The 25,436-nt window shown below is 45.0% G+C and overlaps 1 protein-coding gene and 1 non-coding gene across 8 annotated transcripts; both read left to right on the top strand.

The window, feature by feature from the left end:
* Nucleotides 1-8,469: 8,469 nt before the first annotated feature.
* Pabpc4 (poly(A) binding protein cytoplasmic 4) lies at nt 8,470-24,611 on the top strand. 7 transcript variants are annotated; one of them, XM_077791471.1, is made up of 16 exons: nt 8,470-9,571; nt 11,983-12,176; nt 13,244-13,359; nt 14,803-14,942; nt 15,293-15,387; nt 16,211-16,348; nt 16,992-17,087; nt 18,771-19,043; nt 19,374-19,446; nt 19,614-19,685; nt 20,235-20,321; nt 20,416-20,543; nt 22,097-22,190; nt 22,277-22,407; nt 22,659-22,761; nt 24,238-24,611. In XM_077791471.1, exons 1-15 carry the CDS (start codon nt 9,379-9,381, stop codon nt 22,746-22,748), a joined length of 1,920 nt encoding a protein of 639 aa, XP_077647597.1. In that variant the 5' UTR covers nt 8,470-9,378; the 3' UTR covers nt 22,749-22,761; nt 24,238-24,611. The 7 variants fall into 7 exon arrangements, with proteins under 7 accessions (XP_077647597.1, XP_077647595.1, XP_077647600.1 ...); XM_077791469.1 differs by having other exon boundaries at nt 19,614-19,733; XM_077791470.1 differs by having other exon boundaries at nt 8,471-9,571; nt 19,374-19,461.
* Nucleotides 17,421-17,553, top strand: LOC113186132 (small nucleolar RNA SNORA55). The gene has a single exon (XR_003301227.1). It is a non-coding gene; the product is annotated as a small nucleolar RNA SNORA55 (small nucleolar RNA).
* Nucleotides 24,612-25,436: the final 825 nt, after the last annotated feature.

The following is a 25,436-nucleotide window of genomic DNA, read 5'->3' as shown; positions in this document are numbered from 1 at the left end:
GTGGGTTGGAGCTTAAGAGAGCAGGATGGACTGTGGGTGCAGATGTGGGAGTGATTGGCATGGCTGATCATCTGAGCCAGGAGATGCATGGGTAGAGAAGACCACCCAAGGAACACAGGCAGTGCCAGCTCTAAACCTGAGCCTGCAGTGGAATCACCTGGAGGGATTCTTAAAACATGTTGCTGAGCTCCACCCCCAGAGTTTCTGATTCATTGGGTCCAGGATTGAGGCCTGTGGGGTTGTTTTTCTTTTCTTTTCTTTGTATTGGGGATTGAACCCAGGGGCACTCTACCATGAGTTAAATCCCAAGCCCTTTTAATTTTTCATTTTAGACAGGGCCTTGCTAAGCTTCTGAGGCTGGCCTTGAACTTGTGATCCTCCTGCTTCAGCCTCATGGTTGCTGGGATCACAGGCACTGCCCAGCTATAAGTGCAGACTGCTGGAACATCCTTCTTTTCTCTGGGCCTATTTCTGCATCAGAGTCAGGCAATGATCAGGAAGTCAAGCCACTAGCTTGCAGAGCTACCCTGGAAGCACACACATCTCCTTCCCTCCTGCATGACCCTCTCCTTGCTTATATCAATTAGACTTTCATGACAGCCTTCTGTTCCCAGGTGCTCAGACTGGGTTGTTCAACATGCCTCCTGTGGACATGAAATGACTTAGTGGGTGAAACTGCTTTGTCAACCTCAAGAGCCATTCACAAGAGCCAGAATCATCAAATTTGTAGCACAACACATGGTTGGTGTGTTAGTGTGGGCCCTCCAAGAAATAAACACAAAAATGGGATTAGATGTGCAAGAGACTTATTTGGGGAAATTTCTGATAAGGGTAAGGGGGAGGCATTAGAAGTAGACAGGGAGAGCCTGCAGACCGTGAGGCAGATCTGAAAGCTGTACAAAGAGAACAGGAAGGAAGGGTTGGGTGGGAAGAGCTTCAAAATGCAGTAAATTTTAAGAAGATCTTAGCCAAGTAGATGGGGGAGTTCTCAAGCAAAGGATACCTATTAGAAGAATCCCATGATAAGCAGAAGTAACCATTGTACCCCTACTGTTATCATCAGCTGGAGCAGCTTGGGGAAAGCGTGGCCCCTGCAAGAACAGGGACAATAGCTGTCAATCAGTTATACTCCCTATGGCAGGTTCTCCTGAAGGAGTTAGGGCTAGCAGTTTTCCATGGCTGCCACAGTTTTCTACCAGTTACCGATGGTCAGGCCAACAGTGAGTCACTCAAACTCTGGAGCCTCTGCTCCCTCCTCTGCAAAGTGGTGATGATAGTACTATGCTTCATGACTGTCGTGAGGATTCAATGAAATGATGTGCGGATGCCTCAATAAATGTCAGTGATTGTTATTATTAGTATCATTGTAGGCAGCATGAGAGTGGGAGCAAGAAAATACTTAAGTCTCTACCTACTCTTTCCGGCTTCATGATCCTGACTAGCGAGTCTCCAAGGCTTAGAATAGCACCTGGCATTAGAAAGCACTGTGTAGTGTTGGCTATTCGTGTTTTAATTCCAAATAATAGCATTAGATCAATTGCTTCTGGAAATGCCATGCTCCAGGATGCCGTCCCAGGAGTCCTACAACATCTCATTGCTACTCTGTAGTTTCTTTCTCCATAACACACACACATAAACACACAAAAAAGGGCACATACACACACACACACACACACACACACACACACAAGCCCAAGTTCTGGCCTTATGTAGCTGCTCACAGCAAACTTGAACACATCACATTGTACTATCAAATGTTTATTGTGTGCTTGGTTCTGTGTAAAGGTTTACATATGTTATCTTAAACCATTTCCATTTTATTGAGAAAGAAAATGAGGTCAAGGAGTGTGAAATAACTTACCCAAGCTAATAAAAGGTTTGTTCAGGGCTGGGGTGGTGGCTCAGTGGTAGAGCACTTGTCCAGCATGTGTGAAGCACTGGGTTTGACTCTTAGCACCACATATAAATAAATGAATAAAATAAAGGTCCATCAATAACTAAAATATATATGTAAAACTAACTTAAAAAAAAAAAGAATGAGGGCTGGAGTTGTGGCTCAGTGGTAGAGCACTTGCCTAGCATGTGTGAGGCCCTGGGTTCAATTCTCAGCATCACATATAAATAAATAAAATAAATGTCCATTGGCAACTAAAAAAATATTAAAAAAAGAGTGAGTCCCATTATTCCTTTAAAAATAAATAAATAAATGGCTTATCTACAACCAAACCTTTTTTTTGTATACTTGGAATTGGTTTATACTTTGGGATAAATTGCTAAATTGTTCCGGCTGGCTTGAATTTATAATCCTTCTGCCTCAGCCTCCCGAGTTGCTGGGATTATAGGCTCTTGCCACCACACTGGGCTCACAACTGGACTTCTACTTGTAGAATGCTCTCCCTCCCTCCATCTTGTTTTGTTTTTGACTTGCTTAAAACTTATTTTGAGCCAGGCACAGTGATTTACACTTGTAATTCCAATGGCTTGAGAGGCTGAGGTAGGAGGATCACCAGTTTCAAAGCCAGCCTCAGCAACTTAGTGAGACCCTGTCTCAAAATAAAATATAAAATGGGCTGGGGATGTGGCTTAGTGGTTAAGTACCCCTGGGTTCAACCCTCTGGTACCAAAAAAAAAAAAAAGCTTGTTTTTTATTGCTAGGGATTGAACCCAGGGCCTTGCACATGCTCAGCACACACTCAACCACTGAGCTTCACCCCCCCACACCCCCACACCCCCCCACACCCCCACCCCACCCCACCCCACCCCACCCCGTCTCAAAACACTACCTCTTTTAAAGGTACAGCTCTGTTACCACCTTCTCTAAGGAAAGCATTTCACGTTCGGTACAGATAATCTCTCCTTTTTTGCCTGAGGCCTCTATCTGTGGCACCCAACTCAATACACATTGGGTATAATAATTGATCTAGGCATTGTTCCCACTAGATTGTGACCAATTCCAGGGAAAGGATGATGTCTGATCCATCTATGTAGCCAGTATCAGCCTGGGTCCAGCCTGGGTCCCTTCCAGCAGGAAGACCCAGGAATCTCCTCATTCGTGCCCTGGACCTCCACAGGTGATGGGTTTTCTACCTCAGTCCCAACTTTTAATACCTGGTCCTTGGTCATTGCTACACATTTACACCATCTGAAAATGAGGGTGATTACATAGCAGCTACTCACTAAATAATATTTTATTCTTAGCATTTTCTGACAAAACTGTAAAGGCCAGCAACAGGTCAAATAGATTCCCAGTTCTCGAAGTGGAGAGGAAAGGACGGGAAGAATATCTTTCCCCGGTGAGGAGCTGGTTGACCCTTTTTCTTTCCTTTTTTTTTTCCCCCAGTAATAGGGATTGAACAACTCAGGGGGTAGGCACTCTACACTGAGCCACATCTCCAACTCTTTTTTTTTTTCTTTTTTGTGATGCTTGGGATTGAACCCATGGCTTCTGCATACAAGGCAAACACTCTACCACTGAACTATATGCCCTACCCCTTTTTATTTTGAGACAGGGTCTCCCTAATTTGCTTGGGCTGGGCTCCAACTTACAATTCTTCTGCTGGTATTACAGGCATGTGCCACCATACTGGTTAAATATTTCTTTAATCAAGACATTTCCTCCACCTCCATGGCTACTACATTAATGATCATACCTTCACAGGACTATCCTGGCACCAATTCTCAAGTCCTTTGTCATTCTGCAATCAGACATGTATTTTTAAAGTTTTTGTTTGTTTGTTTATTGGTCCTGGGAATTAAACCCAGGGATGCTTAACTCCTGAGCCACATCCCCAGCCTTTTTTATATTTTATTTTGAGACAGGGTCTCGATGAGTTGCTGAGTTGCTCAGGGCCTTGCTAAATTGCTAAGGCTGGCTTTGAACTTGCAGTCCTCCTGCCTCAGCCACACATCTGTGAGTGCCACCACATCTGTTTTTTTTTTTTTTTTATGTAATTTAAAAAACAAATTAGTGTAATTTGAAGAGGCACTTCCCTCTTGAAATTCTGCAGCTTTGGCCTCTGGGCAAATGATTCTGGACTTTATCTCAGAATAAAGTCCAAAGTGTTTGATGTCATCTAAGAGCATTCTTTTGATTCCCACAGTTCCAGTCTGTTCTGCAGGCTCAGCAATAGCCTGTCACAGGGCCTTCATATTGCTGTTCCCACTGCTTTCACTTCCAGAACTCCCCTTCCCTTACTACAAATATATCTTGACAGTAAGAGCATCTATGCGAGTGGTGTGTGTGTGTGTGTGTGTGTGTGTGTGTGTAAAATAGCTTATTCTCACAATATCCTTAATAAGTGTTAATAGGGTTTACTAGGATACTTATGGATAAAAAATCTAAGTGTCAGAGATGTGAACTAGCTTGGTCAAGGTCAAAGTGGTAGTAAACTCCCCCACTATCCAGTAAGTTTCATGGGAACAGAGACGGCATAGGCTTTACTCATCTGCCTAGTGTTTATTTAACAAATATTTATTGAACATTTAGTAGGAACCATGTTAAACACTGTTCTAGTTTTTTGTTCTCACAAAGTTTATGTGCCAGGGAAAAGACAGACACTAAACAGGGAAGCAGGTACAGGTTGAATATCCCTTATTTATCCAAAGTGCTTAGGAGCAGAACTGAGAGTGTAGCCACTGGCAGAGTGCTTGCCTAGCATGTGTGAGGTCCTGGTTTTGATCCCTAGTACAATATGCAAAATAAGAAGGAGAAGGAAAAGGAGGAGGAGGGGGGGGGAATTAATGGGATAGAAGTTGTTTTGGAGGGCTGGGGATGTGGCTCAAGCGGTGGCGTGCTCGCCTGGCATGCGTGCGGCCCGGGTTCGATCCTCAGCACCACATACAAACAAAGATGTTGTGTCCACCGAAAACTAAAAAAATAAATATTAAAAAAAAAAAGTGTTTTGGATTCGTTTTTTTTTTCAGATTTTGGAATATTTGTGTATACCTAATGAGCTATTTTAGGGATAGAACCCAAGTCTTTTATTTGCATTGCATTGCATCACACCCAGGGCCTCACATATGCTAGGCAAGTGGCTCTATCACTGAGCTATATTCCCCAATCCTTTGTTTTTATTTTGAGGCAGGGTCTCCCTAAGTTGCCCAGGCTGACCTCAAACTTGGGATCCTCCTTCCTCAGCCTCAATAGGTAGCTGAGACTACAGGTATATGCCACCTTTCCCAGCTAAAGATAATTTTTTAAAAAAGGATTTTAAGATGTTGATGGAGCCAGGTGCCATGGTACATACCTGTAATCCCAGAGGCTTGGGAGGCTGAGACAGTAGAATCATGAGTTCAAAGCCAGCCTCAGCAAAAGTGAGGTACTAAGCAACTCAGTGAGACCCTGTCTCTAAATAAAATACAAAATAGGGCTGGGAATGTGGCTCAGTGGTTGAGTGCTCCTGAATTCAACCCCTGATATTAAAAAAAAAGATGTTAATGGAACTTTTTTTTATTCATTTATTTATATGTGGTGCTGAGAATTGAACCCAGTGCCGCACACATGCTAGGCAAGGGCTCTACCACTGAGCCACAACCCCAACCCCTGAAGATAATTAAGATAATTGTATGCCTGCCTTCTGACTCTGACCTGTCACATGAGGTTGGGTGGACCACTTGTGGGTCATATAGGTACTTAAAAAGTTTCCAATTTTGGACTTCAGATTTTTGGGTTAAGGATGCTCAACTTTGTTTTTCAAGGATTGAACCCAAGGCACTTAACCACTGAGCCACTTCCCTAGTCTTTTTTATATTTTATTTTGAGACAGGGTCTCACTAAATTGCTTAGATCTTCCCTAAATTGCTGAGGATGACTTTGAGCTTTCAATCCTCCTGCCTCAGCCTCCCTGAGTCACTGGGATTACAGGTATGCTCCACCAGGCCAGGCAATATTCAATTTTATAGGAACATAATTTCAGTTAGTAGGGGCTGGGGATGTGGCTCAAGCGGTGGCGTGCTCGCCTGGCATGCGGGCGGCCCGGGTTAGATCCTCAGCACCACGTACAAAACAAGGATGTTGTGTCCGCCGATGATTAAAAAATAAATATTAAAATTCTCTAAAAAAAAAAAAATTTCAGTTAGTAGTAAAAGCCTCCAAGACAGGATGACAGGATGGTGAGATAATGATTAAAAGTGCTAGCAGACCACTTAAGGCCAATGGATGGTCTTCAAATGGGAGGGGATCTAAATATAGAAGGAGCACTCCATCAATTTTTTTTAATTTGGGGGGAGGGGAGAATTTAACACAGGGATCCTTTTTCACTGAGCTACATCTCCAGACTTTTTTATTTTTTATTTTGAGATGTTGATGGAGCCAGGTGCCATGGTACATACCTGTAATCCCAGAGGTTTGGGAGGCTGAGACAGTAGAATCATGAGTTCAAAGCCAGCCTCAAATTGCTAAATTGCTTAGAGGTAGGCTGGCCAGGGATTTGTGATCCTCCTGCCTTGACTTCCCCTACTACTGGGATTAAAAGCATGAGTCACCAGCATGAGCATAGTTTCTTGGTTTAATATACTTCCTACTGGGATTTCGTGAGGGGGATTGGCACATGCCTGTAATCCCAGGCAGGAGGAGCACAAGTTCAAAGCCAGTCTCAGCAACAGCTAGGCAGTAAGCAACTCAGTGAGACCCTGTCTCTAAATAAAATATAAAATAGGGCGGAGGATGTGGCTCAGTGGTCAAGTGCCCCTGAGTTCAATTCCTGGTACCAATAAATGAATAAAATGAAAAAATAAAAAACAGGCTGGGGATGTGGCTCAGTGACTGAGCACATAGGGTCCTTGCTTAGCATCTGGATGGCCATCTTAAATGACAACCACCATTTTAAGGAAAAAGTTTCGCTTTCCCCACCCAAGCCCTTTCTGGGAAAGGCTCATCCTCATACCACCCCAACCCCTAACTGCCTGCATTAGGACCCGCTCAGCTCTGATTCTTGAGCATCCCCTATAAAAATCCCAGAACCTGAGCCTATTTTGCCTCTCTCTCCTATAGAGAAATGACCTTTATTTGTCAGCTCTGACAAATAAACTCTCCTGGTCTCCGTCTTTCATTTCTGGCTTACCGATGGCTCCTTTCTCGATTTCCCTTCAGAGCACCCCTGAGTTCAATCCCTGGTACTAAAACAAAACAAAACTAAAAAAAAAAAAAAAAAAAAAAAAAACACTAGAATATGAACTCCATGGAAGGGTAAGGTCACAAATTGATGTCAGCCTCAGCAGTTTAGTGAGCTCAGTGGTAAAGTGCCACACTGGGTTCATTCCCCAGTATTGGGGATGGGAGAAAGAAAGGAAGAAAAGATTGTAAACTCCATGAGGGCCTTCCTCTGTCTTGTTCACTATGGCACCCCTCACATTGGCATAGAAAGAGGCCTGCGCCTTTCGGGCTCAGTAGCCTGTAATAAATAAGCCATTTATTACACTGAATGAATGAGTATATAATATGTATATTTCTTCATTCATTTACTTAAGTGATTTTCAAGGGGAATATCTGTGTGCCTTTTAATAATATCTGGTTTTGGTTGTCAGGAAGATGGGAAGGCGGTTCCTGGCATTTATAAAGAAAGGGATCTGGGGGCAGCAGTTGTGGCCCAGTGGTAGAGCACTAGCGCGTGTGAGGCACTGGGTTCGATCCTCAGCACCACGTAAAAATAAAAATAAATAAATGCATTGCGTTCATCTGCAATAAAAAAAAATTAAAAAGGGTGGGTGGGGGGCGGAATCTGGAGACCATCCCATGTAACATAGTCCCAAAAGGTAACATGATTTTCAAATGACCTGCTAGACCTTCACTAGACCAAAAAATCACTTTATAATTACCCAAGCCTATGCATTAATCTTTTACAGAGAAACAAAAAGTATTTTTTGAGTCCTTAAGTACAAACGATCTCCATGAATGCCACTGGCGTGTAAACAGGAGGGATAATTCTGCTTTGTTTTATCCAAGCCTTACCAAAATTTGCTTATTTTATCAAAAAAACTCATCCTATTAAAAAAAATTACAGCATTTCTAGCGCCCTCTACCATGCTACCTCAAGGTCATGGTATTCTGAATACTTCAGTATATCTGCTTGTGTACTTGGGCCGGAACATTTACATATTGAGCCCTCTTATTTCATTGAAATTTATTTCATGTCCCTTTATGTTACAATTATGCATTCCATGGATGTTTTAAACAAGCGTTTGGGTGGGGTAGGTCACCTTTGGGTCCTATTCCCGGATGAGGGCGGGAGGGGCATTTTAATCTCTTCATTCGGGAAAGAGGCCCTGGGGTCTTCCGAAGACGCCAGCAGGGCGGTCCTCCTCGCGCCAGGGGTCGCTGTGGCGCTGCGCGGCCCCGCCGGGTCGCTCTCGCGTGGCCGCCCCGCCTCGGGCCCCCGGGCCGAGTGGGCGGGCACGACTGCGCCCAGGTCGCGAGGCGCCCTTCGACCAGCAGCGCCCGGGGCGGGCGGGTATAAATGGAGCGGTGGCTGCCCCAGCCGCCTCTCTCCGCCCCGGGTCGCCGCCGCCTGCTCCGCTTTCGGGCTCAGTAGCCTGAAGCAAAAAAGAGAAAAAGATAAAAAAAAACCTGAAAACGCTTCAAAACCTTAAAAAAAAAAAAAGAAAAGAAAAAGGAAAAGAAAAAGCGAGTCCTCTTCGGAGAGCCCGCGGGGAAGTCACTTTCGCACGCTTCCGGCCTGCCCGCGCCTGCCGCCGCCGCGCTCGGCGTCCGTCGGTGTCCGTCCGTCGGTCCGGTGGTGAGCAGCCCGTCCGCCCGCCCGCAGGGCCTGCCGCGTCCGCGCGCCTCCGTCCGTCTGTCCGTCCGTGCGTCCGCGCCGCGTGGCAGCCCCGCGCCCTCGCCCCCGCCGCCGGCCGGCGCACCACGTGTCCGTGCTGCCCTTCGCCGCCGCCTCCCGCCCGGGGCTGGCCGAGTCGGCACCCGCAAAGATTTAGTTTCCCTCTTCCCTGGCTGTTGTAATCTTAAACCTCCAGGAGCCCGGGGCCTATATTTATCGAGAAACGCGTGTCCCCAAGGCCGCCGTGGGTAGCATCTGGCTGCCTCTTGAAGAATTTTTGACCCCAAGGAAGGGGATTCCCCGCTTTTATTCCCCTTAATTTTTCGAATTTGGAGCTTCGAGCCGGGACAGCTGGAAACTACAAACTCCCGGAGAGGGCCATATTGTTTTTGAGAGCCTTTGTCTGAGGTTTTGCGGTCCCGTGTGAGCTGCCCGAACTCTCTCGTCCTGCCTCTGAGCCTCCCTGCTGCAGCTTCTTCCCAGCCTCGCTCTGTGCCACCTGTGAGCCGCGGCGTGGGCCACGGCTCTGAGAGAAGCCCCTTTTGTCCTGCGGTGGGCCCCGTAAGAAGTCCTCCTGGCGGGGCTCGGGGTGGTGGGGGGCGGGGAGATGAACGCTGCCGCCAGCAGCTACCCCATGGCCTCCCTGTACGTGGGCGACCTGCACTCGGACGTCACCGAGGCAATGCTGTACGAAAAGTTCAGTCCTGCCGGGCCTGTGCTGTCCATCCGGGTCTGCCGCGATATGATCACCCGCCGCTCCCTGGGTTATGCCTACGTCAACTTCCAGCAGCCAGCCGACGGTGAGTAGAAGTCGTGCCTACACGTTCGTAGGCTCTCGGGGGACATTAAGGGTCATCTTCTAAGGAGGGCCCTCTTGCCAGGGAGGGGGCATCAGGACAGCATATTGCCACAGAAGCCATAGTGGGAAGCAAGGATGCAGGTATTGAGCACATAGCTTGGCTTGTTTCCACAGCCAGAGTTTCAGTCTTGATTCCACCACTTGCCAACTAGATGACCTTGACTAATGGTGGTAATGGTGGTGGTCGGGAATGCTAGGAAGCTGTAAATCCGTATCTGAATGAAGTGATTTTTGTTATTCCCGTATGTCTGGTTCTGTCCAAGTTAGGTTGAGCGGTTGCAGAACCTCCCTGGCCTGGCCAGTGGTCATGGGCATGTGCCCCTCAAACACAGGCCTATTAAAAAACAGTGCCCTGCAGAAGTTTCAGATTGCAACACTGCTAGCCCCTCCCACCTTTAACTTGATTTTGTGCTGATAAGGGATGGCTTGGGGCAAGTAGGAAGCAAAGGAAACAATCTTGTACATTAGCCTCAAGGAGCTTAAATTGGTGCCACCAGCACTACTTGTGCTGGGCCAGCTCCTTACTCTTGTCAAAATCTTTTTACTTCATCCCATCTGAGGAAAATAAGACTCCAGTGAAGGAAAAGGAACTGCAAAAAAGTTGGAGTTCAGGTTGGGACTCCCAGTGCAGAGTTCTGCCACCCAGATTGTCTGAGCAGTGGAGAGGTATGCTGCAGGCGTGGCACAAGTGAGCCCAGAAGAAATTTAATCAGAGGCTGCACGTGACTCCAGATTAAAAGGGAACAACTGCAGAGACCATTACTGGGAGAAACAAGCCATTTTGTGTCAAAGGATCTTCAGGTCCCTGTTATTTTTGTCCCTACTTTGTTCACTGTCCATGATGCAGAGAATGTTACTTGCCCAGCTTATAGCTGAGAACAGAGAATTGGACTAGTTGACAAAATATTGCAGCTTACTGTCAATCCAGTGTACTCTGAGCTCTATTATGTCTTTGGAACACAAAGGAGGTAGCTGAATGTGACTTCTGAGGTGGGGTATTGGGTAAGATAGCTGTTGCCTGCCTCCTTGGCTCTTCTGAATAAAAGTCCTGTCACTTGGAGATAGCAGAAGCCATTGGTCAGTGTGTCTGCCAACACATACCTTTGTAGGACTTCTCCATGCTATAAATAAGTGTAGCCAAATTTGTCAGACTTAGCCAGACTTGCCCTATGCAGTACTGTCTGGAAATAGACCAGGACCTGTGTTGGAATGAGTTCCTTTACTGCTAATTAACAAAGTAGTTTGACGTCCCATGCTGAATTTATCAGGTGGCCACCCAAGCAAACTTGTCTGTACCTGGACTTTTCTGGCTTGGATCTGTACTGTTGTCTCCCCTTCCCCAGTCATCCCCCATACAAATGTGCGCACCTTATGAGGAAGGTGGGAAATTGTTGGAAATGAGTGAAAAGATTCCTTTTTATTGATTGGATAGATGAACCTGTAGAGGGGCAGAGTTGGAGTTTTGTCCCCTTTTTAAATGAAATACTTTGAGGCAAGGAATAATTTCCTGCACTCCTTTAATTCCTTTGTGGAAGGGGTTCTGGGTGATGTCATTTATTTAGTGCAGTCACTGAGATAACAAGGACAAGTTGCCACCAATGAAGGGAAGGAAGTGTTCTGGCATTCAGGTGATGGGTTACCTGTACATAAACACGCACATATATATAGCCTTTGGTCCTTTACATGATCTTGATTTGGAAGCTAAGGAAGTGCCCAATGTAATGCATGGAGAATGCGGTCACCAGGGCAGTTGAATTCCTAGAATCCATAGAACTTAGATTAATGCTTCCAAAGGCCTAGACCCCATCAAGTATAGGCCCTCCTGAAATTGAAACTCTTAAGAAACTGGGCTGATACCAGACACAGTGGCGCACATCTGTAATCCCAGCTATTTTAAAAAGGACCAGGAATGTAGCTCAGTGTTAGAATGCTTGCCTACCATGGTGAAAGCCCTGGGTTTAATTTCAAGTACACTAAAGAAGCTGGACTGAATTCAGGGATGGTATCTGAAAATGATAATTTCTTAAATACTATATATAGTTAGCTGCACAACTTAGCCATCCTGCAGAGCACTTGCCTACCGTGCACCAGACCCTGGGTTCAATCATGATAATTACAATCATCCTACCTGAGTCACTGTGGACATAGGCTGCAAAGTCTCTATAAATGATAAAGCTTAGTCAAAAGTAAGGTTGTATCTGATCTTGGTGGCTTTGAAGGCTGTTTCAGCAGGGTTGACTTTTGTCAGTGATTACCTAGAAAAACATTGGTGTAATGTGTTCTTGTAATCTTATGGCAGTCACCGGAGTTGATGTTTTACATCCTTGATTAAAATGCATTTCTCTATTCTAGCTGAGCGGGCCTTGGACACCATGAACTTTGATGTGATTAAGGGAAAGCCAATCCGGATCATGTGGTCTCAGAGGGATCCCTCTTTGAGAAAATCTGGCGTGGGAAACGTCTTCATCAAGAATCTGGACAAATCTATAGATAACAAGGCACTTTATGATACTTTCTCTGCCTTTGGGAACATTCTATCCTGCAAGGTAAGCATGGATAAAATGATTTCAGTGGAATAATTGACTCTTAAAATACTAAATGGGAAGCTAGCTTGGAATTGGGGTCAAGGGAGTATATGGTAATTTTTCGAAGTGCTGGAAATGGAATTTTTAAAAGTTCTGTATGTTTAATGTTGGCACAATCCAGCACCAGTGGGTGCTTTCTGGTTCATTTATTCTTTCCTTATCCTGAAAATTCTTTTCTGTTTTCTAGCTTTAGAAGCTCAAAATGTTTTTGTTTTGAATAAGGGAAACGTGATGACCAGAGAAGTGTGTGTTCTCCTGGAAGTTCTACTTAAACCATTTTAAAATCATAAATTCAGCCTCCTCTTTACCTTTTTTTTGGGGGGGGGTACTGAGGATTGGCCCTCAATCACTGAGCCATATCCCCAGCCCTATTTTGTATTTTATTTAGAGACGGGGTCTCACTAAGTTACTTAGTGCCTCACCATTGCTGAAGCTGGCTTTGAACCCGTGATCCTCCTATCTCAGCCTCCCAAGCCACTGGGATTACAGGCATGCACCACTGCACCTGGCATCCCCAGCCCTTTTTATTTCTCTTTGATACAGGGGATCATTGAGCTTCCCAGGCTCACCTCTTGAGTCACTAGGTTTGGAGATGTATACCACTGTGCCTGGCTGTCTCCAGCCTTTATTTTTATTTTGAGACGGGTTCACTAAGTTACCTAGGCTGGTTTCAAATTTGCAGTCATCTTCCCTTGGCCTCCCAAATCTGGAAGTACAGGTGTGCACTACTGTGCCTGCCTTCTGTTTATGTGGAGTGCTTTGTGAAACATACAGAATGATGGTTTATATGCTTGACACTACACAAAACTAAAATTCTTCTAATACTAATAAAAGTGAACAAGAGATCATTATTTGGAAACAGAAGCAGCCTACTGGCAGTAACCATTTGTAAGTAGTGTACATGCAAGGTTCCTGGTCCTGGGCTAAAAGTTAGAGCACAGCTGATAGAGTTGACTGCCTTGGACCATGCAAGCATCTCTGGAGCTGATGAGTGGTGCTAAAGTGGTCTGCCTTTTCTTTTGACACAGGTAGTGTGTGATGAGAACGGCTCTAAGGGTTATGCCTTTGTCCACTTCGAGACCCAAGAGGCTGCCGACAAGGCCATCGAGAAGATGAATGGCATGCTCCTCAATGACCGCAAAGTGTGAGTGTCCCAGTCTGGAGCAACAACCATCGCATGAGCCAGCCGTGGCCCCACCTCGGTATTAACTGGCACACACAAGGCGGCTACTGGTTCTCTCGGCCCAAGTGTGGCCTGCTCCTACCTCTCCACTCCAGGGCTGGTGAGTCTCCCTGCCTGAGCCATGGCAGCTCTTTTGACTCGCCAAGGTGGGCTCCCTGCCCAAGCCATGGCCTGCCTGCCGCCTCTCCCTTAAAGGCATCCGTCTGTGGGTTTTGTGAGCACCAGCAACTGGGGCTGGCTGGAAGGCAGCTCTGAGCCCACTCTGAGCAGGGGCCTTGGCCAGCAGCAGAGTGGAGAGGGCCCTGGGCTGGCCAGGAGCTGTATACTAGCACTAGCTTTGCGACCTTGGCTGTCCTTTGACTCAGTTCTGTTCATGGGTCTCTGGTTGTTGATGCCAAATTGTCCTTCTAGTTTTCCATTCTCTTAACCTCTGACTGACAATATAAGGCTGGCTCCACAGTGATACTTAAATTGGTTACAAAGAAAAACCCATTCCTTTGTGGACACTTCATAACACATCTTGTTGCTCTGGTGTGGTTATTACTGTGGAATGTGGAGAGGGGATTCAGAGCCATGCTGGGAAGAGAAGGGACTATACACCTTGGCTCTTATAAGCAAAAGTCATCTCTGTCCTTTGTGGTGTTGAATAGACCAGAAGATTGGTTGTTTATAATGTCTCTGTGCTTAGTGGGGGTTGTACAGGTATCACTAGAAAGAAACAGAAAAATGTTCAATGTACAGAGGTGTTTTTTGGTTTTTTTTTTTTTTTTTTTTTTGAGTACACCAAAGTGAATGGAGTAAAAAGGAAAGATTGGCTGAATGTGGTGACACATACCTGTAATCCCAGCAATTTAAGGCTGAGGCAGGAGGATTGCAGGTTCTGGGCCAACCTAGGTAACTTAGCAAGTCACTGTCTCATTTTTAAAAAGAAAAAAAGGGCTGTGGATATAGCTCAGTTGTAGAGTTCCCCTGGGTTCAGTCTCCAGTACTGCCAAAAAAAATCCCACCAAAGTTAGCTCTTCACTCCAACAATCTCACTCCTAAGACTAACCACTGTTAACAGTTTGGTTTATGTCCTTCCAGACCTTTTCTATGTATTTACATAGATGCACAGAAATGACGTTTTTAAAACCTGGTCGTCAGGTTTCTTCACGAAGGCAGTATGATGTGGTAGGAGTAGCCCTGGTCTGAGCCAGGAGCCCTGGGGCTGGTCCTCGCAGGGTAGTCCTGCCTCTTTCTCTTTCTGCTGGGGACTTGGGACATCTCTGAGCTTCTCTTGGTGGTGGATGGGGACCTCATGTGTTTTAACCTCTCCTGTCAGCCTTTAACCTGCATTCCTTTGGGCCCCAGGAAGCCATATTTTTTTCTCCTGGGTGATCACTATTTTTCATGGTTTCTTTGTAGGTTTGTGGGCAGATTCAAGTCTCGAAAAGAGCGGGAAGCTGAACTTGGAGCCAAAGCTAAGGAATTCACCAATGTTTATATCAAAAACTTTGGGGAAGAAATAGATGATGAGAGTCTAAAAGAGCTGTTCAGCCAATTTGGTAAGTTGGGGTCCTTGCCCCCACTTGTTCCTTTAGGTAGTCTACCAGCCCTAGAATCATTTTAAGTTTACTTAAGAGACAAAGCACTCAGACCCAGAAATAAAACACTTATCTGTGATAAAGTGGATAGAGATAGATCCAGGCCTTTGCTTTATCCTTTCTCCTTCTGTCCCTACAATCATCTTAGCTACTAGGTCAGAAAGAATTAGAAGAGTAGGCATGGTGTCTCTTTCTGTCTTAGATCCATCTAGGTTTAGTCAAAGGTTTGGTTCAAGTTCCTAGAGAGATGCTTTGTCTCCTTAAGCTGTAGTAGAGGGTTTCACTAATAGTTCTGTTTTTTGGGGGAACAGGTAAGACCCTAAGTGTGAAGGTGATGAGAGATCCCAGTGGAAAATCCAAAGGCTTTGGCTTTGTGAGTTATGAAAAACATGAAGATGCCAATAAGGTGAGAGTACCACAATGGTTGGAAAGAATTTGTAGGAGGTGAATCCAGAGTGTGGACAGGGTGTTGCTTAGCTCATTGTAGAGCAGGAATCCTCTGAGTAGCAGTGAATTGAATGCAGCTATTGTACTCTAGGATATCTCTGGTTTCTACCTATACATTGTTTACCTAGTTACAAAGCACTTGCATATCATTTTTAAAAATAAGGCAGGTGTTTTTTTTCCCATTCCTAGGTGAGGGAACTAAAACCCAGAGAGTTGAGCTGATTACAGCACAGCAGCTACTTAGGAGCAAAGCAATTTGATAGGTTCTCTGTATATATATATATCACTTCAATAAATGCCCACAAAAGAACCTGAGAAATTTTTAGTGACAACCAGAATATCAACCTGTGATCATGCCACCATGCTTGTATTTGTACTACTGTATTGTCATTGCCCACTTAATATTATGTGGACCAATAACCCACCACTTAGATATTAACCTCTTTTAACAAATGAGGTATTTAGATTCCTTTAGCTGGCTTCAAAATGGGATGGAATTAATTTTGGTCCTGTACGTGGACTTAATTATCTCCAAAATAGCCACAAGCAATTGTACAAGCTTATAATTCCAACTACTTGGGAGGTTATGGCAGGAGAATCACAAATTCAAAACTAACCTCAGCAATTTAGTGAAACCCTATCTCAAAAAAGGGCTGGGGGTATAGCTCAGGAAAATGTTCATGGGTTCAACCCCTAGTACCACTTGAAAAAACAGAAACCATTCCCTAGCAAGGCATTTTTCCTCTGCAACTTGGTTTTAAGGATGGGCATTTCCTTTCTAGGCTGTGGAAGAGATGAATGGAAAAGAAATCAGCGGGAAAGTCATATTCGTAGGCCGTGCACAGAAGAAAGTAGAACGCCAGGCTGAATTAAAAAGGAAATTTGAGCAGCTCAAACAGGAGAGAATTAGTCGATACCAGGTGAGGTGGTGTTGGACCAGCCTACAAATGTTTAGTATGCAATATTTGTAAAGCCAGCTTTATCAGACTCTTTAGGGCCTTGGAGTCTACACTTCTTCAAGAATATGGAACTACCAGATGGGACAAGAATTGTTGAACGGGGGCAAAAGATCATTTATTTAGGGGCTTCTCTACTTCAGAAGCCTCAGCTTGTTATTTTTTGGATGTAGCTCAGTGGTAGGGCATTTGCCTACCATGTGTGAGGCACTATGTTTGATCTCCAGCACAGAAAAGTTATTTGCTCTTAACTGTAGGCTCCTTAAAAATGGCCCTTTGGAATGATGGCAGAGAGTAACACTGAGAGATAAGTGGTCAGCCAAAGCCCCTGTGGGGAAGGATAAAAAGTGAATGCATTGATGGGCCTATTAAGTCTTAGGGAAATAATTTCTCAACTTTGAGCTAGCACCAGAATCATCTGCAGAACTTGTTAAAACACATTGTTTGGTTCTAACTATGGAGCCTAATGCATGGTTTAGGGTTTGGCCCAAGTATTTCTTCTGACAAGTTCCCCAAGATGCTGCTGCTGGGTCAAGGGATCACAATTTGTAAACCACTGTCTTAGAATCTGTGATGTAGAAGTGCAACTAACATTCTTCTCCTTTAGGGGGTGAATCTCTACATTAAGAACTTGGATGACACCATTGATGATGAGAAATTAAGGAAAGAGTTTTCTCCTTTTGGATCAATCACCAGTGCTAAGGTATTTTGGTGTGAGATTTGGGGACTGAATACAGAGTATTCCTGGGATGTAGCTCAGTGGCATAGCCTTTGCAGCACATGCATGAGATCCTGGATTCAAACCCTAGCACGGAGTTGAGGGGATGAGCGGAATATTCTCTTACAGGTTTGTTGGCATTTGTTTCATTGAAGAGTCTTGATAGTTGATAGTTCAGAGAGCAATCACATTATTCTAGCAAGCTCCTCTTCCCCTTCAGTTACCCAACTGAATAATGCTCTGCAGAATGACATTTCATTAGGTTAATATTGCACTGTCTCCCAGCACTGGAGTGTGATGACTCTCTCTAGCCCTCAAGCACCCAATCTTTCCCATTCCTGCTGCTTCGTGCTGGTCTGGGGACAGATGGTGCTACACTATGAGCAGAGGATATCCAGATGGGTTGTTTTCCATTTGTCTTGGGACCTGTCTCTACAACTCTGCCACATTTCCTCCTTGAGGATGAAGGTATTTTGAAGATTCTGGAGCTGGAGTTGGGAACTTTCCTGTGGTTTTACTTAGAAGGAAAGGGAGTGAAAAGTTTGGTTTTTCATGTTTTATAATGTGTATCATGTGCTTGATATTTTAAAACTTCATTAATTGAGTCTCTGAGCAAGAGAATGTTGGCCACCTGGGGATGTGTGCTGCATGTCCTTGGCACCTTGGGAGTGTGACAAGAGACTGATATCTAAAAGTTTGTGTCATCTGCTGCATCTATTATCAGGCAGGACAGTATCTACATCAGGTTATGATCCCAAAGTCCTTCAGGTGAGACAGGCTGATAAAGGTCAACTCTGGGTTTGTCTCACCCGCTTGAATGTCCCCTATCAGTGCAGGGCATAATAGTCTTTACTTGCTTATCTCTACAGTAGGCAGATTGACAATTGTAAAAAGCAAAAGCATTCTGTCTTTAGTTCTGGGGCCCCATTTTCAAGATCATGGTAGGGCATTGTTTATATACACCTTATTGCCCACCTCATTGATAGAAAGTTGTTGGATTGATATATGCATTAACTTTCATGCCTTCCACTTTGGGAGGCTCTCCATGCTGTGAACTCTGATACTGATACTAACAAGTTGGTGCCATGGCTCATGCCTGTAATCCCAGCAGCTCGGGAGGCTAAGGCAGGAGGATCATGAGTTCAAAGCTAGCCTCAGCAATTCAGCGAGGCCCTCACCAACTCAGTGAAACCCTGTTCGACTCCTAGCTAGTTTTGTGTTATTCCCATTGAGTGCCACTATTAGGTGGCAGTCATTGGTAACCTGGGAGTTTTATAATTGCCCACATGTGATATTTCAAAGCATTTTCCTAACTAAGCCTGTTCAGGGTCCACCAAGGTTTTGGACTGGATGAATTCTACAAATAAATTGTTCAGCACTATTGTCAAGATGTCTCATAGAATTAGGAAACATGTTTAGGTTCCCAGTTTCACCATTAGCCACATTAGTTGGAACTTTAGCTTACCTGGGGATGTTTTAAAAAAAAAAAGCCTAAGTTGTGATGTTGGTTTCAGGTACATCCTGGGCCAGGGTTGAACTCTGGCTTAGATGGTAACTTAGCAGCACAGTCCAGGATTTTTGACTGTTGTGAAGAACAAGCCTGTTGACGCTGTCCCTCCTCATCCCCAACACATAAACCTTTTTCTTAGTAGCTGGTCTCATTTATAGGTAATGCTGGAGGATGGAAGAAGCAAAGGGTTTGGGTTCGTCTGCTTTTCATCTCCTGAAGAGGCGACCAAAGCAGTCACTGAAATGAATGGACGCATTGTGGGCTCCAAGCCACTGTATGTTGCCTTGGCCCAGAGGAAGGAAGAGAGAAAGGCTCACCTGACCAACCAGTATATGCAGCGGGTAGCTGGGATGAGAGCACTCCCTGCCAATGCCATCTTAAATCAGTTCCAGCCTGCAGCTGGTGGCTACTTTGTGCCAGCAGTTCCACAGGTGGGTCTGCCCTGTGATCATGACCGTTTGCAGTAGTTGGAGAGAAGGGATTTTGGATATTGGAACTCCAGAAGTCAATGAAGACTCTTCAAATAAAATAAGTACTTACCCATGGTCATACACATATATATCCAGTAGCAGAGGTGGGGTAAAACTGCTCCCACTAACTGTGACCCTTCAGGCTTTGAGTAGGCTTTATTCCAAATAGTAGGCTAAGGTTGAGTCATAAGGTGAGATAAAATGAGATGAGGTTTGGTTTTTTTGTTTTCTTCTTCTAATGTTGGTTCAGGCCTATAATATAAAAAGGCTTGGTGCTCTTTTTCCTTACAGGCTCAAGGAAGACCTCCATATTACACACCTAACCAGTTAGCACAGATGAGGCCTAATCCACGCTGGCAACAAGGTGGGAGACCTCAAGGTAGGTGGTGGAAAACAGTGATTTGGTCACCTAGAATATATCATGCCTATCCTGGTCTACCTGCCTTTCTTGCACTTGTCCCTTCTAGGGCATAGCCTGGCTTTTGGTTATTGTTGCTTATCAGTGGTAAGTGCTTTTTATCTTCTTACCAGGCTTCCAAGGAATGCCAAGTGCTATACGTCAGACTGGGCCTCGTCCAACTCTTCGCCATCTGGCTCCAACTGGTAATGCTCCGGCCTCTCGTGGCCTTCCTACTACCACTCAGAGAGTCGGTGAGCAAACTGGCCTATAGGAGAGTGGCCTGGGGAGGAGGGAGTCAGGATGGCTAGCTCTTCCTTCACTTGGTCAGTTTGTTGGGCTCAAGTTTTTTTGAGTCCTGGTTCTGTCATCTTAGTTGTGTGCTTAGGTAGGTACTTGATTCAGGAACAGAACTGATGTGAGTTCTAGGTTTGCTGGTTACATTTAACATTCTTTACTGATTGGTACTCATGAGAAGATTAATTTTAGAAGTTTGCTAGCTGGATGACTAGAGACAGCCTCTGTTTTTTGGTAGAGTAGGGTGGGGGGACAATGAAACTTTGTCAGAGTAAGTCCTGCATTACAAAAGGTGGACAGAATTGTATGTTATTCTTTGGCTCAACCCTGAAAGTAGCAGTAGTGGCCCCCATGTGTGATGTGTCGTGTGATCATGCTTTGGAATTTCTCCTTCCGTGGGACGTGGCCAGTTGGACATCTGCTGCCAACACTGATGTGCATTTGCTGGTCTGTTGTAGGGTCTGAGTGCCCGGACCGCTTGGCTATGGACTTTGGTGGGGCTGGTGCCGCCCAGCAAGGGCTGACTGACAGCTGCCAGTCTGGAGGTGGTATTGGATGCACACAGAAGGGGGAACGATGGGATTTTGACGGGTCTTTGACCAGACTGATGGGCTTTAATTGTAATTGTCCTTTCCACAGGTGTTCCCACAGCTGTGCCAAACCTTGCACCACGTGCTGCAGTTGCTGCTGCTGCTCCTCGGGCTGTAGCACCATATAAGTATGCCTCTAGTGTCCGCAGCCCTCACCCTGCCATACAGCCTCTACAGGTGAGGCCCACCAAATGGTGCTAGAGGTGTTTTCCCCATTTTCCCTTGATTTTCAAAAGATGCTTGGGCTAGGGATACAGCTCAGTTGGTAGAGTGCTTTCCTCTCATGCACAAGGCCCTGGGTTCGATCCCCAGCGCCACACATATAAAAATGATGCTTGGCTTTGGTTCATGCACTGGGTATCACATTGCCCAGTCTGTGGTAGGGTGTGTATTCTGTGTGGTGATTTGAATAGTGTCACTAAAGGGCTTGAAATTCTTCCCAGAAAAGCTCCATAGGAGGCAAACAGGTGCTTTTCTGGGTTTTGGTTCTCATGTCTTTGCAGCAATGGGGATGGAATCTGGGGTATAATAGGCAAGCACTCATCACCAGCCCTTTTTGAGACAGGGTCTTGCTGAGTGCCTAGACTGATCTTGAATTTGTCATCTTCCCACCTCAGCCTCCTTAGTAGCTAGAAGTCCTACTCTCCTTTTGTGACATACCTGCACTTGTTCAGGTCCTTGAGCCTTCATATAACTTTCATCCACTGACCTGTTTGATCCTTGGCTGTTCTGCAAAGTTTTGAGATTAAGGCAGGAAATAACATCAACTTATAGAAGAGAAATTCAACTTCAGCTGGGCATGGTGGCATGATCCTATAGTCTAAGGGCTGAGGCTGGAAGATCACTTAAACCCAGGAGTGAGATTAACCTAGGTAACAGAGCAAGACCTTATCTCAAAAAGAAAAATAATTCAGTTTCAGAGATATATTAAGGGGTTGAGGGACAGGGGTGAGAGCTTAGATTGCCTAAACTGAAATTTGCTACTTCTACAACTGTGCTCTTTAATACATAAGCAAAGACACAAGTGTTTTGGGTTTTGGGTACCTGGGATTGAACTCGGGGACACTTAAACATTGAGCCACATACCTGTTTTTTAAGAGAGTCTCACTAAGTTGCTATGTGTAAATGTTATATATTCACACCCTTTGGCCCTGTCTGTACCAGAATTGTCTCTAAAGGGAACTTTTAGGGAAAAGCTATCCAGATGTTCACTGTGGCTGATTTATCAGAAGGCCTTATTTTGGGGTAACTGGGTAAATCAAAACATCAGCACAAGCTTGCCTAGCATTGTAGGCATTATAGGGTTGTTTTTTTTTTTTTTTTTTTTGTACTGGGAATCTAACCCAAGGATGTTGTACCACTGGACTACCCAGCCCCCCCCCCCTTTTTTTAACTTTTTATTTTGAGACAGATTGTCACTAAGTTACTGAGACTGGCCTCAAACTTTGAATCCTGTCTCAGCCTCCCGAGTCTTCTGGGATTACAAGCATTTGCCATTGTGCCCGCCCAGTTTCCCTTCTGTTATCTTGCCATTTCATTGAAGATGGTTGTATGTTTACGTTCTGTTCCTCAGCATACCCCCTAAAAGTCCCTAAGGATTCTCAAAGAAATTAGTTCCTTGAGAATAAGGATAGTTACCCCTCCACTTCTCTTCCACATAGTTAGAAGAGAAGATGTTGAATGATCCATCCTTTTCTTCTTGCTAACCTGCTGCCTGTCCTGGTTCCCAGGCACCCCAGCCTGCAGTCCATGTGCAGGGGCAAGAGCCCCTGACCGCCTCCATGCTTGCTGCAGCACCACCCCAGGAACAGAAGCAGATGCTGGGTGAGTGTCCCATGTTCTTGCAGAGGAGTGATCAACTCTTGACACCAGTATCTATCCGCTGAGATTTCATTAACTCCTGCCCACAGGCGAACGTTTGTTTCCACTTATCCAAACAATGCATTCAAACCTGGCTGGAAAGATCACAGGAATGCTGCTGGAGATTGATAACTCTGAGCTGCTACACATGCTGGAGTCCCCTGAGTCTCTCCGCTCCAAGGTGAGCTGCTTTAGACCTTGTGACTTCAGCCCTTAGGATTAGGGAGTGGGGAGAACTTGCACACCCATGTGTAACAGGCGTCTGTGGCCCCTGACATGTTTTACCTATGGTTGGGTCTGCTGCTATGAATAGTGGGTAAGCTGTCAGCACCAGAAGCCCAGGGATCATCTATATTCTGCCAGTGGGCCTGAGCACCAGAGAGGGGCCAGCTGGCTTGCCTGAGTCACTGACAACCTGGAGATTTCTCATAGGTGGATGAAGCTGTGGCGGTTCTACAAGCTCATCATGCCAAGAAAGAAGCTGCCCAGAAGGTGGGCGCTGTTGCTGCTGCTACCTCTTAGACGAGGAAAAACCGTACGTTTGGCTTTTTCACTTCCTGCCAGTTTTTGTTTGTGCTAGAATTCAGGGGTGCTCTACCACTGAGCTACATTCCCAGTTGTTTTTCCTTTTTATTTTGTAATGGGATATGACTGAGTTGCCCAGGCTGGACTTACACTTCAGATCTTCCCAAGTCTCTAGGATTACAGACATGCACCACTACCCCTGGTTTCTGCCATATAACCTGAAAACTTGGCAGGCTGTTACCTAAGCCTTTCTGTTATTAGGATCAGTTATTACGGAAAGAAAAATAATGGTTGTAAATTAAAAACTTGGAAGAACTGGGTGTGGTAGTGTGCACCCATAGGCCCAGGTACTTGAGATAAGGCAGGAGATTCACTTGGGCCCAGGACTTCAAGGCCAGTCTATAGCAACACTGAGAATCCCATGGTTTCCTCATGAAGAACACCTGGTCAGATCTTTATTAAGAATTAATGGGGGGGCTGGGAATGTGGCTCAGGCGATAGCGCGCTCGTCTGGCATGCATGCGGCCTGGGTTCGATCCTCAGCACCACATACCAACAAAGATGTTGTGTCTGCCGAGAACTAAAAAATAAATATTAAAAAAAAAAAGAATTATTGGGGGCCGAGATTGTGGCTCAGCGATTCATTCGCCTAGCACGTGCAACACCCTGGGTTCCATCCTTAGCACCACATAAAAATAAGTAAATATTGTGCCCAACTACAACTAAAAGATAAAAATTATTGGTGGAGCTGGGGATATATAGCTCAGTTGGTAGAGTGTTTGCCTTGCATGCACAAGACCCTGGATTCAATCCCTAACACCAAAAAAAAAAAAGAAAATCTAGGGGCTGGGATCCTGGCTCCGGTAGAGTGCCTGCCTAGCATGCATGAGGCACTGGGTTCGATCCTCAGCACCACATTAAAATAAAGATGTGTCTACTTATAACTAAAATAAATATTTTTTAAAAATAGTTATTGGTAGAGGTTGTTGCTCAGTAATAGAACACATCATCATTTGTAAAGCCCTGGGTTCAGTCTTCAATCCTTTATGCCCCAGTTACCTCATTGTCCTGAGATAGTGATCCGATATACAAGGAGTTTCATAATCAGATCCCAGCTGTAAGCATCATTTTGCTAAGTTAGCCCATTGAGGTTATGTGTGTACATACTGCGACAGGAAGAGAAATGCCTGGGTGTCCAAGATGATGGTGTAGTTGGAGAGTTACATAGGGTTTGTTCATTGACTTAGGCGGCCCAAGGACTCTGTAGGAAATTGGGTGAATGCAGCTTAACTAGGACTACTGGTAGGCACCTCCAGGTAAACAAAAGCCAAGAAAAATTATTTGAAAAGGGCAACAGCTGGTGTGTTGGTAGAAACTGGTTATCTTGTAAAGGGTCCTCAGCTATGCCAAGTTGAGGATACCTTTATCAGCCAAAAAAGATTTGCTAAAATTCTTTTCATTATTTGTGATGGTGTTTTCATTTCAGAGTTCAAAAGCCAAATAATAACCCCTGGTGGAAATCAGCTCAAGGTTTGAAGACTTCCTAGCTTGTCCTATGGACCTCAACGTCAAGAACCACAAGTTGCAAATTTATTAGGTCATTTTGTATCAAAAGGTCAATTATGAAAACGCCTAGAATTTTTCAATTATAAGAATATATTCTTCTGGGTTCTACTATAGCCCAGACAGTGTTAATTTTTTTTCTACTATGGGATTTGGTCATTACCTGCCTCCCCGTGAAATTGGTTTTATTTGATGTACCCAAGTCTTAAGTTTCGCAATAAAGAAAAAAAATCTCCACAAAACTGCCTCTGTGCTGCCCATGTCAGTTTTATTCAATAAATTCCAGTTTTTGCTGCATGTAATTTCAGGATGTGAATATGTTGGAAAGACCCTACTTATTCTGTTATTCAGCAGTTTAGGATTAGCTGGGTATGCAGAACAGTTTAATGTGAATTGAACAGAAAGTCCCATTGCATATGGTAGGATCTTATACATTTAGCAGACAACCTTGGGTCTGGCTCAGGAAAATCAGGGCTCAGTGAGGTTGGCACACCCGAAGAACTGTGATCTGCCTACAATACCCCCTTCTTCCCCTTCCTTTCTTGGACTGTTAACATGTTGGTGTCAACCTCCTGGTCAGTTGATCTAATTGCCCAGATTCTGCAACCAATGTTTCCACTAGTCATGGGAAAATGCTCAGGAGGTAAATTGTGGCAACAGCAAACAAATGCCAGTCCTCACTCAAGTGTTAGAGCATTTATTTATTTATTTACTTGCCCTCCCTGTTCCTTTCCTTGAACTTTCCAGGCTTTTTTCTTAAGGACTGATCCTAGTAACCAATTAAAAATACCCAAGGTAGATGTCCCCATTTCCTGACTGCCATCTTTTTGTGTGTGCAATGTGCTGAGCCAGCTCAGGTTGGGGGCGAGGCCTAGTGCTGGTTTCGGGCAGAAGAGCAGGGAAAAAGATGGCTGCCTCCGTGAGGGAACTCTGGAGGGAAATGCCCGAGTGTGGCAATATCTCCCAGTTGGTTTCTGGTTGGGCTAGTGCACTAGATGCACACCTCTGGCGCAGGCAGCTGCCATCTGGTCTCTTATAGGACCTTACTTCCTCACTAAGTGGTGCCTGCTAGTGCTACACTGAGCCCCAGTTATATACTCAGGTAGCTATGATCTGTTATGA

The sequence above is a fragment of the Urocitellus parryii genome, chromosome 11, assembly GCF_045843805.1.
Source record: "Urocitellus parryii isolate mUroPar1 chromosome 11, mUroPar1.hap1, whole genome shotgun sequence".
NCBI lineage: Eukaryota > Metazoa > Chordata > Mammalia > Rodentia > Sciuridae > Urocitellus > Urocitellus parryii.
The sequence above is the reverse complement of the archived record's forward strand: the minus strand, read 5'-3'. Positions and strand labels throughout refer to the sequence as shown.

Coding starts and splice junctions, on each gene's coding strand:
- Pabpc4 (XM_077791468.1), top strand. CDS start 9,379: ATGAACGCTGCCGCCAGCAGCTACCCCATGGCCTCCCTGTACGTGGGC. Junction 9,572..11,982: donor CTTCCAGCAGCCAGCCGACG/GTGAGTAGAAGT, acceptor TCTCTATTCTAG/CTGAGCGGGCCTTGGACACC. Junction 19,462..19,613: donor ACAAGGTGGGAGACCTCAAG/GTAGGTGGTGGA, acceptor TCTTCTTACCAG/GCTTCCAAGGAATGCCAAGT.